Below are 14,680 nucleotides of genomic sequence, written 5' to 3'. Positions count from 1 at the left end.
CACTGAAAATCTACCAGCTAATATCTGATTACTTATTGAGTAATTACAAAGTATAAGTTTAAGTATAAGTATAATGTAGACATTAATAGGAGTAACCGATGAGTAACTACAATGTTACACATAATATAGTATTAATAATTAATATAGAACTAGTAAAAAAAATTTACAATTTAGTAAAATGTCACTGATTTCATTTCATTATTATTATTTTTTATCATATACCAGTATATGGATTGAATGATGGAACCAGTGACTGAATGAATGTCAAAAACCTTGATACAAATATTCACATCACATAATCTGAATACTCAACCAGGAATAAAAGACATTTGGCAAAGACATTTGGAAATCCATATTACAGCATATTACAATTATATATTTTACTTAATATATATATATATATATATATATATATATATATATATATATATATATATATATATATTTATATAATCACAAGTTTTAATTCTTAAATTCTGTAAAGCTGCTTTGAGACAATGTCCATTGTAAAAAGCACTATACAAATAAATTGACTTGACTTGTAGCTTTCAAGTACATTGCAAGCAGACTTACCATGCAGTCTTTCTCTGACCATCAAACTTCTTCCACTTAGCAGCACTGTGTTCTCTCTAAGAGTGGGTTGGTCAACCTGTTAGTCCCAAAAATATGTATTAATAGAATTGTCAGTTTTAAATACGTTGCTATGCATCTTAAATGATCTTTTTTTGTTTAAGACACACAGGGTTTTTGAAGAGCTCTTCCACCAGCTGCTGTATGACTTTGTTGGGTGGTGGCAAGATCAATGATTCATGGTGTGATTGACAGGCCTCCAGGATGGCGCTGAGATTCCCTCGCCGATGGGCCATGTCCTCACACATGCTCAGAAGAAGGCAGTTTAGGGAATCACTCAGCTGAACAGGCTGCACATATGAGCAGGACATTTGCAGTTACCTTGAAACTCAAGGTATATCTAATTTAACCAAACTAAATATGTATAAATATTTATTAAGCATTGTAATTCAGTCATTTTGTTGTTGGACTCACTTGGTTTTGAGGAATGTGAAAGTCAACTGACCAATAGAGAGTCATGCCAAGAGAATATACAATCATCTAAAAAGAAAAAGAAATATACTTTAAGTGCACTATACTTAACAAATAATCACTGAATTAATTATGCATTGCTTTTTAACTACATAAGGCAAATATCTAAATGCATGAGCAGAGAGTACGCTCTTTTTCCATGTCTGTCTGGGGGAGATGAGTTTAAATCATGTGGCCAAAAATGTATTAATAAACCTCTTAAAATCTGCCCTTGCAGCTGAGAATGTACCCTTCACACAGTTAAGTATATACACACTATATTGCCAAAATTATGTGGACACCTGACCAGTGACATGTTGCGTGCTTTTTTGAACATCTAAGTTCAAATACAGTTCTCACTGTTTTTATAGATTTTGAAGCTTGGCTAAAATATTTGTTATTTGATATAGAATATAGGTCAGACAAGATTGCAGAATGTGTACTGAACATGCCAATTAATTGAGTTTAATCTTTATGCAGGCCATTCAAATTCTTCTATACTTGTCAAACCATGACTAAATGGACTTCGTGCACAGGAGCCTTGTCATGCTGGAACCAGTTTGGGCTTAGCACCAAACTTGCTGTAAATTCAAATCTTCCTGTTATAGGGGTTAACACTATATTTGTAACCCAGTTGTTTAAAATGGGGCCTTAGCCCCCTTAACAGGTAGCTTCTCTGATAGAGAACCATTATGTTGCAATGTTCTAAATATCACCTTTAAGAGTTTTCTACAGGGACGAAGTGAAGACTATTAGGATTGAGAGGATTTTTTCCTATTATATCTCTTGTTATTACTGATATCCAGCACTAGATGGCAGACTCTCAGTTCTGATATAAGTTCTGTTTCTCGTATGACTCTTTCACTAACATAGATCAGGTTGAATCTGTGTTCACTGATTAAAAGTATATATCATTAAACACAAACAACATATATATTAGAAATTAATCTGCCTAATGTTAAGTTTAGAATCTGTTTTTGTAAGGAATATTATTAGTGTGCCGGGGACTAGTACTGACCTTTTCCATAGCCATTCTGGTGGTACTGGCGACGCCCTGAAGCCTCTCAGGTGCAGTGAAGGCACACGCCTCGTCTGACATTGTGCAGTTTTTAAGCGCTATTGTACCATTTGCAGACAAGAGAAATGATGTTGGATTAATGATGCTGCAGATGTTGCTATGACCTAGAAAATAAAACAGACACTTACTCAACACAAATTCCGACACATTTGTAATTTGATTCTACTGCTCATCTGCATGCTTTACCTATGCTGAAGAGATCCAACAGAGATTCAACAGAGGTGAGCAGGAGGGCCCAGACCTCATTTTCTTCCAGTGGTCCTCCTCTAGCCTCCAACACTTCAGCTAGGGTCACAAATGTGCTGCTCATCCTGTACACTCACAGGACTCACTCCTGAGCATACAGAATCTAGCTCACTAAGCGGAGGCAGGTGGAAATAAGAGAAAGAAGAAAGTGCAGTTGGATTAATGGTGGTGACAAAAAAACTCAGCACCGTTACTTCCAATGAAGATAATTAAAAAGGTAGCATTTATTTGCATTTATATTAAACCTTTTTCCAAAGAGGACAGCAAGAATTTTTATATTTCAATAATACCTGTCTACACCAAGCTTGTTCACTCGATTTAGTTACCTGGCATTTTCCACACACAATAGTTCTCTCCATCCCTTAAGAAGCTTGGCGACGTCCACTTGACTTGGCGTTAGCTTTAGTTTACATACTATAACGTTATTCACATGTCCTTGAATCCCAAACAAAACACACACACTGTGCATTAAATTGTTAACATAGATAACCATATTTTCTAACTTGCATATAAAATGTTTCAGGGAAAGTTAATGATTATGTTCAACACAATGTGCTTCATTAAATATGTAAAAAAGAAAAAAGAAAAATTATAGAAGGACAATTAACTATTTAGCTCCAAAAGACTGGCCTTTATAATTTCCAACTTGCTTAATTTTTTTTCTTTACCAAAAAAGTGTGATTTTTTTTTAGCTTTATTAAATGTTGTCTGTTAATTTCTGCTATAGAACTCTGCTGTTAAATTGTGAATTTTTAAAATCACGGATCAAAAACTAAATCAAATTGATGAATTTTTACAGTGGTAGATAATTACATAATTGCAAAGTGCCACAAAAACCTAGAATTTAAACTTTCCTGACATTTGATAAATGCTGAAACACTTGTATTGAATAAAATGGGTGAAATACTATATTTGAGATGCTAATATTTTAAGCATATTGATTTTTTACATCATTAGTATCACTGTTTTATATATTTCAAAGCAGATTGACCACTATTACTTTCTACCCCCAGTTTAATAGACCAACAAACGTTTCTTCAAATATCAACGGCAATCATTAAAAATGACATTACACTTCCAGCTATACCACCGAGATGTTAAAGTAAAGCTATAAACAAGTCAATGCAAAGTTCACTAATGAACTTTTTTTTTTTTTACTTTTTTGTTTACTGTAGACTACTTAATTGTTAAAACGACTTACAATGTTGAAGCAATACATTTAAAATCATTTTACCTTGTTTAATTCCATGTCTGTTAAAGTTCCCTTGTTGATGTTTGGGAAACAGGACTTCGGTCGCTAATCCACTTGTTTCAGCTTGCTTCGTTTACCTTCTGTTACTAAGAACACACAACGTACAGGTGTGGGACTACTACATTTTCTACACTTTGCTCTCATTTTACCTGTAAAATAGTGCAATTTACAAACATTTGTATGCTGAATAAAAGCGTATTGATGTCAGTATCCTGTGGTGTGTAGAATGACTGTGACTACACAGTTTTGGCACTGTATTTACTGCCACTATAGTTAGACTGCCACCATAAGAACTCAATTGGATTAAAGCGAGTCTAAGGATCTCTGACTACAGCCTTCTGTATATTGTTTTGCTGACAACTTAGTGACTGGGTAATATGTGTATAGATGTCTTTTTTGTATGAAGAGAGGGAGAGGGATATTACTGGCATGTTTGTTTGTTTTTTAGAGAAGTCCAAGAATATATTTAATGTGTTAGGTAAAGCTTTAATTATGTTCACATACTATTTGAAAGCTTTTAATTATGTTAGTATAAATCTCTCAACTCTCTCTTCTAAATATGATATTAGATTAAATATTCTCTGTTGATGAGCCATTTTTCCTTTACAATTATCCCTATATCATTTAAACAGATTCTTGAATATAGATTCTAACTTGACTTCTCATTGTTTTTGAAATATATCTGCTCTACCTCTGCCAAAAGTTATAAACTGCCTTTTTGCCATGGGATGAGGAGACTTTACCATTGCTCTGCTTCATAGTAGGGATTGTATTAACAAGTTGAGTATTACAGATGTACCACTTGGAGTTTAGCTCAAAAACTTTTTTTCCCCTCATGATTTTGTATTAATTCAAATGCCCACCACATGCCTTTCACTCAGAAATTAGCCACTGTCTAGACACTCCCATACAGACCAAAATACAGAGTATTTCTAAAACTATTGCCATTCTGACTGCTTCTCCAAGGTACCTCATGGTCAGACGGTTTAAGGAAAAGTGATTCTAAACTTCTTAAATGTTACATTGATAGAGCTGAGTCGGTTAATGGAAACATTTTATCTTTTAGAAACGATTTTATACCCTTGAGTAGCTCTTTGTCTCAACACAGCTTGATCACAGAGTATATAGTTATATAGTTATATATAGTATATATTTTGCTCTACTACATGGCTTGGTAATTGGTCTGACATGCATTGTAAATCAAGGGGCTTGGGAGGGGAGAAGACATATACACACAGGTGAGTACCTTTCTGAATTATATCCAAACGATTACATTTTTAACAGGTGGACTTTGCTCAGGTTTTAGATCCGAACTGAAAAATAGCTTTTTTCCTCTGGCTGTCCATTGTATTTACTGTATACACTTTCTGTTTATATTTTACTGCTTCCTCTGCTAACTGCATTTCATTGGCTTTGTATATGTACTTTGCCCAGTGACAAAAACAATTAATCGAATCGAATCGAATCGAATAAAATCTTATTTTGGGAGTATGCAAGGTTCTGAATATGAGCTTAATGAGATATTTGAGTTTTCAATGTATGGAAAAAGTAATACATAATAAAGTATTACAAATACGTAATACACACGTGTAATCGATTTTATATCAAATTCTATAAAATCTTTTTAAAAAAAGAGAATACGGTCTGAATACGATCAGAGCGCTCTGTACTGTATGGGATTGACAGGCGGCTTGGCTGTGAGTCAGGAGCGCGTGATGCCACGGAAACGCAGAGACTCGGTGACGTAGAGCGCAATGTCGCGTGCGCTGCATGCGAGGCCTGTCAGTGCTAGGAAGTGGTGTGTATGCGTTTCGGTCATGCTTTTTTCAGCCGAATAACCACATACTCGCGAACCGTGCACGTTATAAGCTTCGCTTTCACACTTTTTACATGATCCCGGGATATTAATATAAAAAGGAGTACGTGGAGCTGAATTGCCGGCAGGTAGGTGAGCGTTTTAAACGGTTTCCAGGCGGTATTGTTTAGCTGTGGGGGAGGGTGTGCTACATCCAACACACAGCTGATTTCAGCTTCTTCCCACTCAAAACCGCGACAACCTTTCATTTCAACAGAAATACAATTCGTTTCTACTATACAATATACTATAGATAATAGAAGATATTTTCTCACGAGAGCTTACGGTAAATGCAGTGGTTTGTTGTCAGGCTAGCTAGACTAGCTGTTAATCAGCTCGAGGTGCCATTCAGCCAGCTGCCCTTCCAGCATCTTACTGTTCACTTCAGTTCAGTGTAAATAATAAACCGTAATTCGGCATCATTGTTTAGAACGTGCAAACAAAATGGCAACAAAAAAATCTCTTCTTATCAGTCTAAGGACTGACGGGCATGAATGGAGTGGGGGAAAGTCTTATCCAGGTTGTAGCTCTCCAGCTTAGTACGTCTCAAATCTCATGTCGATTTATCGATCAGCTCATTAAACCGGTTTTGCATCTGAAGACGGTATTTGCACCTGCTAGATCGACCCGATCCTGCTCATATTCACGCAACAACAACTGTTCAGGCTCAGTTATTGTGTATTGTGCTGGTCAGTGATTTAAGTAGGAAAAGGCAGATGTTTGTAGTTGGATTGTGGTGTGTGTGTGTGTGTGTGTTATTTGGTTTGTTGATTTCATTTCTGCATACTGTTGTTATTGTAAATCTCCTGCCTGATTTGACAGCTTTCTTAGGGTTTTTTATGTATGCCATTTGGCAGGTGCCGTTATGAGCAGTTGAGGGTAAGGGTCTCGCTCAAGGGCCCAGAAATGTCAGCTTGGCATTTGAACTTGTGACATTCTGATCAAGATTCTTATGCCTTTACCACTGAGCTTAATTTACACAAATGTATATGAATGGAAAGCATTTAAATAATGAATAGTGATTGTTTATCTCAGCATCCTCAGGTTGTTCTGCTTTCTGTTGAATGATTATTTAAAATGCTGGATTTCTGGCTATAAAACCGAAGCAATGGCTTTGCATCTCTCTCGGAATCGGCATGACTGCATCTGTATTGCACAAAATGTAAAACAAAAATATTTCTAAGATACATAATGCACAATATTTTATTGTTTGTGGAATAGGTGTTGTATGAATGCACAGACCTCATTTTGCCAGGACGTCATCATGAATAAAAACAAAAGAGAGAAGGAATTCTACAGTATAGATGTGGGTGATTCAACATTCACAGTTCTGAAACGTTATCAGAACCTGAGACCTATCGGCTCAGGGGCACAGGGAATTGTCTGGTACGTTCTCACTCCTGAATATTCATTAGCAGTTACGCAGCAGAACAGCACAAATGATTGACCATGTGTTTAAATTTGCCTTATTTGTCCTTTTATTTCTTAGTTCTGCATATGACCAACATCTTGAAAGAAATGTAGCTATTAAGAAACTCAGCCGGCCCTTTCAGAATCAGACACATGCCAAGCGAGCATACAGAGAGCTGGTGCTCATGAAGTACGTCAACCATAAAAACGTGAGTGAGTTTCAGGAAGTGGTTCAATATAATTCTTAATGGCTGCTATACTATTGTTTTGTATATTATGTCCTTAATGTTGAATTATGTATCACCTTTACGTTTCCAGATTATCGGCCTTTTAAATGTTTTTACACCACAAAAAACATTTGAAGAATTTCAAGATGTGTGAGTATACTGCAGAATGCTGACATTGTTCATAAATAAGTAGGTATTGTGTAGATCCTCAAACAGCTTTTCCTTGTTTAGTACACTGCAGATGAGAGAAAACTGGACCACTGCCTAATCAACCCCAAATTTTCTCTCTTTCTCTTTCACTATCTCTCTCTCTCTCTCTCTCTCTCTCTCTCTCTCTCTCTCTCACTGAAACACACACGCACGCACGTGCAAACATGTGCACACACTCCTCCTCCTCTCTCTTGTCTCTTGCACCCCCTTCCCCCTTTCCGCCCTCTTTTGCCACTCCCTCTTTTTTCCCTACCAACCCACCGATAGTTACCTTGTAATGGAGCTGATGGATGCCAACCTTTGCCAAGTCATTCAGATGGAGCTTGACCATGAGCGGCTGTCCTATCTGCTGTACCAGATGCTGTGTGGAATTAAACACCTCCATGCGGCAGGGATCATCCACAGGGTCTGTGCTCTATTTCTTAAAAAGAAACAGACATACGGAGCCAGCGATGCACTGATGGCAAAAAGCGTAATAATCAGTTAAGGTGAGGGAGGGGGGAGGGGCAGCATCCTCGGAGCATAAGATAAAAAAGCTCGAGCTCGTCCTGCTTGCTGCTGCTGCTGTCGCTGACTGCATTGCGCTGGCGAGGCAGGAACGTGCTGAGAGGAATCAAGGAGAGAAGTGATCCGTCCTGAGTGAACACTTCTCATCTATCACACACAAACAGGGAGCACCGATCGATTCTTTTTTTTTTTTTTCTTTTTTCCTTTTTTTTATGAGAATAATTACGTCTGTTTATCTCAAGTATTTGTAATAGAAAATGTTTATTAATAACTGCTGATAATAGCACAGCAAGGTCATACATTTTTCTTGCCAAATAAAACTTCCATACATTTCAAACTGCAAGTAATTTAGTAATTAGAAATTGGGTAATTAGAAATGAGTTATGTATGGACCACCAGAATGGATTCTAATCAGTTTCCTGGGCATGAAACAATTAGCATGAAATACCCCATGAGGCCTGATTCCCTCAACAAACAAAGGCAAATGATTTTTAGGCAAATAAGAAATGAATTATTTGCATTTCACTCAGTCTGTTGTTCACAATGCATTATTATAAACACATACCTTTATGCATCACCCCGTTATGTGGTAGAAGAGCAGTGCAAAACTCCACATATTCACAGCAACGTAATGTTTGCTGTATCAGACCGAAGATTTGCTGGAGACATTGTTTCTAAATTATTAGACCTAAACTGTGTCCTTACCTGGATGCATGTGGTTAGCAACAATACTTAGATAATTCAAACATTTCTCAAATAGAATTAAGGGTTTCACACCATTATACCACCAACACCAACAACCAATGGATTGTGTGCTAGTTTTGGTGACCCTGTGCCCACTGTGGCATCAGGTTCCAGTTCCGTTGTGGTCTTTTGCTCGTGCAGCCTATCCACCTTAAGATTTGTGCATTCCACAGTGGTAAATAGTGTCTGTTAGAGTATTTAGACCAGGTCAAATCTATCTGCCTATTCTCCTCTAGAGACTGTTGTGCATGAAAATCCCAGGAGCATTCTTAAAGAGCATAAATGACCCTGCTGTCTGTGTGGTAAGGATGTGGCAGAGAGCTTTTCTCTGAGTATGTTCAGCTGCCCTTTGGTGTAGCATGAGCATCTGTTTGAAAAATCATAGTGACTGACTGGGGTTAAACTGAAAGTGGGGAGACAAAACTATCAAATTGTACAGTGATTTTACAGTAAATGTAATCAAAATGTGCAACTGGTTGGTTCCAAAAGTTAGTCTATTGTAGCTCAACATTTGCTGTGTGCACTTTACTTTTGTTTTGCAGTAGTTTTTTTTTTAACCATTCAATCCTGAAAGTCCCAATGTGTTTTTCTTTAACATGACAGGACCTGAAACCTAGTAACATAGTAGTCAAGTCAGACTGTACCCTAAAGATCCTGGACTTTGGCTTGGCCCGGACAGCGGCCACTGGTTTGCTGATGACACCATATGTGGTGACCCGCTACTACAGAGCCCCTGAAGTCATCCTGGGAATGGGATATCAGGCCAACGGTGAGTACTGCTGACAAGCTTTTGAATGCCTGACTGGCATTTATTGCAAATGCTTAGCTGCAAGCATCATTCTCGCCTTGCTTCTCATCATGCACTTTCATGTTTTTAACATTCATGGTAAAGTATGCTGTTGGTTTGCTAAAACAACACATAATGAGTTCTGAATCAGCTTTAATCATTCCAGAAAGTCTCATTTGTTGTGAATGAAACCATATAACTAACAGCTACGACTTCACACAGATTTGCTTTTTAACCTCCTTCTCTCTTTCTTTCTGCTACAAACAATTAGTGGACATTTGGTCAGTCGGCTGTATTTTGGCAGAAATGGTTCGTCACAAAATCCTTTTCCCAGGAAGGGACTGTATCCTTGCATGCTTTACAGTTTTGAGTATGTTTTAGAAGAAAAGACGTACAAACCTGGGTAAAAAGTTTTCTTATTATAATTGAATTGAAAGACAGAAATACAGAACTTCCATGTTTTCAGCTAATTCAACTAGTATACGTGTAAAACTAACATTTATTTATTCTGTGTACTTTCGTGTACTTTGTGTACAGCTGGTGAAGCAAATTATATATTGATGACCCTGAAACCATAATACGTTTAGTAAGTTGTTCTTTTCCATCTGGGAGTTTCCATTTGGGGTCAGAGTGACTAGTGTAATGGGTTCTGATGAGGTGGGGAATTCAAGATTGGTTTATCATGACCCTCATGTCAAGAACACTGTGTTACTCACTAAGAAAAAAAACCCATTGTATTTATTACACAGATGAAATGGAATTCTACCACTATCCTAAATATGTTGTACTTTTTCATGCTTTCAAACTTTGTGCGGTATTATGAATACGTTGCTAATTTGTGAGCCTTTTTAACATTGGATAAAAGCTGATTATGGGTATTACATTTTTTCTGTGTTATTTTGTTCACTATTTTGAGAGTAGTTGCATCTTCATTATTTTCACCCTAGCAATTTTTTTCCTTTCCCCATTTCCTGTCTTGAGTCTGTCTGTTTTCAGTTATGTGTTGCATGCTGATTTCATTTTAATTTCATCTTTTTTAGTTGATGTCTGGTCTGTTGGCTGTATCATGGCTGAAATGGTCAGAGGTAGTGTGTTGTTTCCTGGCACTGATCGTATCCTTACCCATCATTCATTGTGTTTTATTACTTTTTTTGATTTACGAAAACACATTCACACAGAGAGTTAGGAATCCAAAAAGTTCCATTATCACAACCCAAAAAAGATCGATTTATAACTTATAATAGCTTGGGTGAACTTATTATTTATAATTGAATTTGCAGGCAGAAATGTTTGCATACTTCATTCACAGTCATTCCTTCATGTATGTCCCTAGCGTGTTGGCTCCTTTTCAACACTTCATTTCTTTCCTGTGCGCACTGCAGTGTTTTGTTTAACCATGTGATATAAAGATATTGATCAGTGGAACAAAGTCATTGAGCAGCTGGGGACCCCATCCCAAGAGTTCCTGATGAAACTCAATCAGTCTGTAAGGACGTATGTGGAGAACCGGCCTCGCTATGCCGGATACAGCTTTGAGAAGCTTTTCCCTGATGTTCTTTTCCCTGCTGATTCAGATCACAACAAGCTCAAAGGTAAAAATAATTTTTTATTTGGGACAGGTTTTTTACATATTTGTGAAGTACTGAAAGATATTATGCATTTTAGAACAGTTGCTGTTGCTTGAAATTACCGTGTGAATGTGAAAAAGAGAAGGCACTGACTGACTGAATGTTTATCCCCGTGTTTTTTAGCAAGCCAGGCCCGAGACCTGCTTTCTAAAATGCTAGTTATAGATGCTTCCAAGCGCATCTCAGTAGATGAAGCTCTCCAGCACCCCTACATTAATGTGTGGTATGATCCAGCTGAGGTTGAGGCTGTGAGTTCACACGCATTTGCACACACGTCATTGCACTCTATTTTCACAAATGTTTTATCTACTATAACCACTTGGTGAAACAGTGAGTAACATACAGTAGATGCCTCACAGCTTCAGGTGTCCACCCTGACCAGGATAAAATGATTATTGAAGATGACTAATTACTGTTACCAAAGTGTGGACTTTTTTTTTTCTTTTTATCAGCCGCCACCAGTGATCACTGACAAGCAGTTGGAGGAAAGGGAGCACACAGTGGAAGAGTGGAAAGGTGCCATCAGCCTCTGTTCCTTTTTTGCATTTGAAAGTTCTATGAAATTCGATGCTGGGGAAAGTACCAGAAGATCAGTATGAATATCATTTGCACTTGCCAGAAGCCTGTCTGATGAAGTCATTTGAATGTGTTAATGACTCCCTCAGGCATGTTTATTGGCTTATGTGTGTTACTTAATTTAGAAAGACAGATATTTTGTCACACATGGCATTGTATTCTTTGGCAACTTGCAGTTTGCTCGCTTCCATGACGTGACTGTGTGGCTGACTAGTTCCCTCTATCTATGTCTATATCGTTTTGCATCAGAGCTGATTTATAAGGAAGTGCTGGACTGGGAGGACAGGACGAAGAACGGTGTGATCCGTGGCCAACCCCCTCCTCTAGGTTAGTTACACTGATTTCTCCTGTAAACAAAAAAAAATACTTTAATACCAACGCGTGTAATTTAAGCCTTGTGTTTAGATTCTGAAGTTTACATCAATCTTAGAGCTATTTATTAAATGCATTCAAACAAAAGCAGCCTGTGAACTGGGCTCTGTAAAAATATTAATACAGGAAATCTGGTGAAATATTGTGCATATAAAAGGCTGCATTAGGAGGTAATGGCTAACCGCACACATCAGCAAAGTGTGGGAAAAAATTCTACACACAGCGATATTTGGGTGGAAATAACAGCATGCACAGGAATATTGTTATTTCCCATTGGCTTTTGACAACATAGGTTTTTCATGCAATGAATACAAAAAATTTACTTGTAGCTGTAAAGATGCTAAGCAGAAAAAATGACCTCCACTGTAGCCCTAATTAATTCAAGGAGAGGAATGTAAGTAACTACTGCACTTTGTTTAAAGCTACTGTTACAACGAATGAGATGGAGAACCATAAACTAAGAAGAAGTACATTTTTGGAATATTGAGTAGTGCATTTATCACATCAGAGTCTGTATCACTGGGTAACAATTCAGGTGCTGCAATGATGATGTAGAGAAAATATAACACCTTGTTATAAATAGATTTTTATTATTAAATTGCCTTAGTAATTGTACAGTATTGTAGTATTAATAGTATATAGGCTGCATGTAATGATGTCTGACTGATGTGTGTTTCTCATAGCACAGGTGGAGCAGTAGTCAACGGCTCGCCTCAGGCTTCCTCCTCTTCCTCCATCAACGATGTGTCCTCCATGTCTACAGAGCCCACCATGGCGTCAGACACAGACAGCAGTCTGGAGGCCACAGCCGGAGCACTGAGCTGCTGCAGATGACTATCACCTTCCCCTGGAGCATCGCTGTGTGTCGCATGGTATCAGATTTAAGCCAGTCACTTTTGCTTTTCTTACTTCTCGTCTATTTTTTTTTTCTTTTTTTATCTATATTTTTATTGGGTAAAGAAGGTTTGCAATGCAGAGGCAATGTAAATACACATGCAGATTAACGAGTGTGTAGGTAGGAATTATTCGCTTCCTCTCTAAATTCCGCAATATGATCATTTCGTTTTTCCATCGATAAGCTCCAGCAGCCCCTAACTACTAAATGTGAGTGCTTTTAACTGTACTCACCTAATTCTTCATTTGAAAGAACATACTGGTGTAGAATGTAAAGACGAAATTGTAAATATATTTTTTTATTTATTTGATTTCACTTTTTATGTGCGTGAGGGGGTTCATGTTTGAGTCGATATATCTGGGGTTACAAGCTTCCTTATAGCATTTTGACAATTTAGATAGTGGACGTAAAATATTCAATAGTGCAGAAATTGCTATCAGTGTAGAATAGCTATTTCATTTCCATGGTTTTATCTACTTGGTGGTTTCTAAAGCTCAGACCCCTGAATATTCCTTTTATTTGAGCAAGTAATCGTTTATGGCATCCGAACTACTTCATATATACCGTATAAAGGTTATTTAATGAAGCTGCATGGCTCACTAGTTTTTGCTGCAGTTTTATAAATGTCCATTTTTCTGGTTGATTGTGGCAATAAATGACTCGTTTTTTTTCAAATCATTATTTTCCAATGTTGGTACAGCCTGATCTGAACTTTAATTTAGCATTTAATCTAATTTAAACAGTATTAAAGGTAGTTCTGTTATACTTGAAATGCTGTCCTGCATTGAATGTGGAGTAGGTCGTTGCTAATCAAGGAAAGTATTCTCATTTTTGTATGTAAAATCTGTTTATAGTTCATGACATCAGCTGATTTATAATTTTTTATTATTTTTTTGTGAAATGTAACAAAAAATATTCAACATCCTTTAAAGGTATTTTTATTTATATTTTTGGAAACGATGGAAAGATCTGTAGTAAGCAGCGCTGTAATAATAAATGTTTAGTGTGTGTGTGTGTATGAGTTGCATTAGCTGCTTGTGTACTGCATTACAGGAGGGTTTTACACTAATTGCTGAAAGTTTGAGTTGTCTGTTTGTGCCATGTGGGGCTTTTTTTCTTCTTCCCCCAAAGATTTTAATTTAAATGTGTAAAAATAAGTTGCTGACAAAGAATGAATGGTTAATTAATGTTGGTTGAAACAGATGTTTTGTCAGCATTCTTAAAAATAAAAATAAAAAAGGAAGGAAAAAAGAAACAGAAGTTTTGTCAGAAAAAGTAGGTTTTGGGTTTCCATAATTAGTAATTTTAAGTGCTCTTATGGCTGTAATGAAAACCCTAATTGACTCATTGGAAATCGTAGCATGTAGTTAACCCTGGAAATAAATTGGAATTTGCACAGAAAGCTGTTACTATTATTATAATACTAGGTACAATGTTAACAGGGGACAGAGCAGGATCAGCTTCAGTAGAATTTGAACTACCTCATGCTTAACGTTTCTTAGTTCACAGTTTAAATTTTTCATGTGAATTTTATCATTTGTTGGTTTTATTTATTTATTTATTTATTTATTTATTTATTTATTAAGCCATCGTCAATTCATTGAAAGCTGTGAGCATATGGGCTTGTATGAATTATGTGTATGAAGTGTGTATGCCATGTAATATTTAAACAGGTGAATGATTTGCTACCATGACCCTCATGTAGAACAGTGGTCCCCAACCCCCCGGTCGGTGAAACAATTGTTACCGGGCCGCCCAGAAAGAATACATAACTTTCCGTTTTTATTAATTATATGATTCTGAACGATGTTTA

At 36.9% G+C, this 14,680-nt stretch overlaps 2 protein-coding genes across 11 annotated transcripts in view; one reads left to right on the top strand and one right to left on the bottom strand.

Annotated features, from left to right (window-relative positions):
* Nucleotides 1–6,707, bottom strand: part of ptpn20 (protein tyrosine phosphatase non-receptor type 20) — a 34,680-nt gene extending 27,973 nt beyond the window's left edge. Inside the window, exons 1-7 of one of the 6 annotated variants that reach the window (XM_046865037.1) lie at nucleotides 5,787–6,707; nucleotides 3,639–3,742; nucleotides 2,345–2,515; nucleotides 2,099–2,262; nucleotides 1,045–1,110; nucleotides 741–920; nucleotides 574–649 (exon numbers count right to left, since the gene is read on the bottom strand). In XM_046865037.1, the coding sequence (XP_046720993.1) occupies nucleotides 574–649; nucleotides 741–920; nucleotides 1,045–1,110; nucleotides 2,099–2,262; nucleotides 2,345–2,468 (610 nt within the window). In that variant the 5' untranslated portion in view covers nucleotides 2,469–2,515; nucleotides 3,639–3,742; nucleotides 5,787–6,707. Of the gene's footprint in view, nucleotides 1–573; nucleotides 650–740; nucleotides 921–1,044; nucleotides 1,111–2,098; nucleotides 2,263–2,344; nucleotides 2,516–2,730; nucleotides 2,840–3,638; nucleotides 3,919–5,786 lie in introns of those variants that run through there. The other 5 variants (XM_046865028.1, XM_046865053.1, XM_046865058.1 and 2 more) reach the window with 5 other exon arrangements.
* On the top strand, nucleotides 5,409–14,269 carry mapk8a (mitogen-activated protein kinase 8a). 5 transcript variants are annotated; one of them, XM_046865077.1, is made up of 12 exons: nucleotides 5,409–5,600; nucleotides 6,733–6,897; nucleotides 7,001–7,130; nucleotides 7,240–7,298; nucleotides 7,626–7,764; nucleotides 9,213–9,378; nucleotides 10,437–10,508; nucleotides 10,806–10,988; nucleotides 11,148–11,272; nucleotides 11,477–11,540; nucleotides 11,850–11,927; nucleotides 12,661–14,269. In XM_046865077.1, the coding sequence occupies exons 2-12, from the start codon at nucleotides 6,740–6,742 to the stop codon at nucleotides 12,804–12,806; spliced, it is 1,320 nt and encodes a 439-aa protein (XP_046721033.1). In that variant the 5' UTR covers nucleotides 5,409–5,600; nucleotides 6,733–6,739; the 3' UTR covers nucleotides 12,807–14,269. The 5 variants fall into 5 exon arrangements, 4 of the variants coding, with proteins under 4 accessions (XP_046721033.1, XP_046721042.1, XP_046721049.1 ...); XM_046865086.1 differs by lacking the exon at nucleotides 10,437–10,508 and adding an exon at nucleotides 9,668–9,739; XM_046865093.1 differs by having other exon boundaries at nucleotides 12,656–12,814.
* Nucleotides 14,270–14,680: the final 411 nt, after the last annotated feature.

Source organism: Silurus meridionalis, chromosome 2 (assembly GCF_014805685.1).
Source record: "Silurus meridionalis isolate SWU-2019-XX chromosome 2, ASM1480568v1, whole genome shotgun sequence".
NCBI classification, from domain to species: Eukaryota; Metazoa; Chordata; class Actinopteri; order Siluriformes; family Siluridae; genus Silurus; species Silurus meridionalis.
This window is presented reverse-complemented; position numbering and strand designations above follow the sequence as displayed.

What these genes read in the sequence shown, in the direction of transcription:
- mapk8a (XM_046865077.1), top strand. Translation starts at nt 6,740, where the DNA reads ATGAATGCACAGACCTCATTTTGCCAGGACGTCATCATGAATAAAAAC. An exon ending in GGGGCACAGGGAATTGTCTG is followed by an intron (nt 6,898 to 7,000) that starts GTACGTTCTCAC and finishes TTTATTTCTTAG; the next exon opens with TTCTGCATATGACCAACATC. An exon ending in AGTACGTCAACCATAAAAAC is followed by an intron (nt 7,131 to 7,239) that starts GTGAGTGAGTTT and finishes TTACGTTTCCAG; the next exon opens with ATTATCGGCCTTTTAAATGT.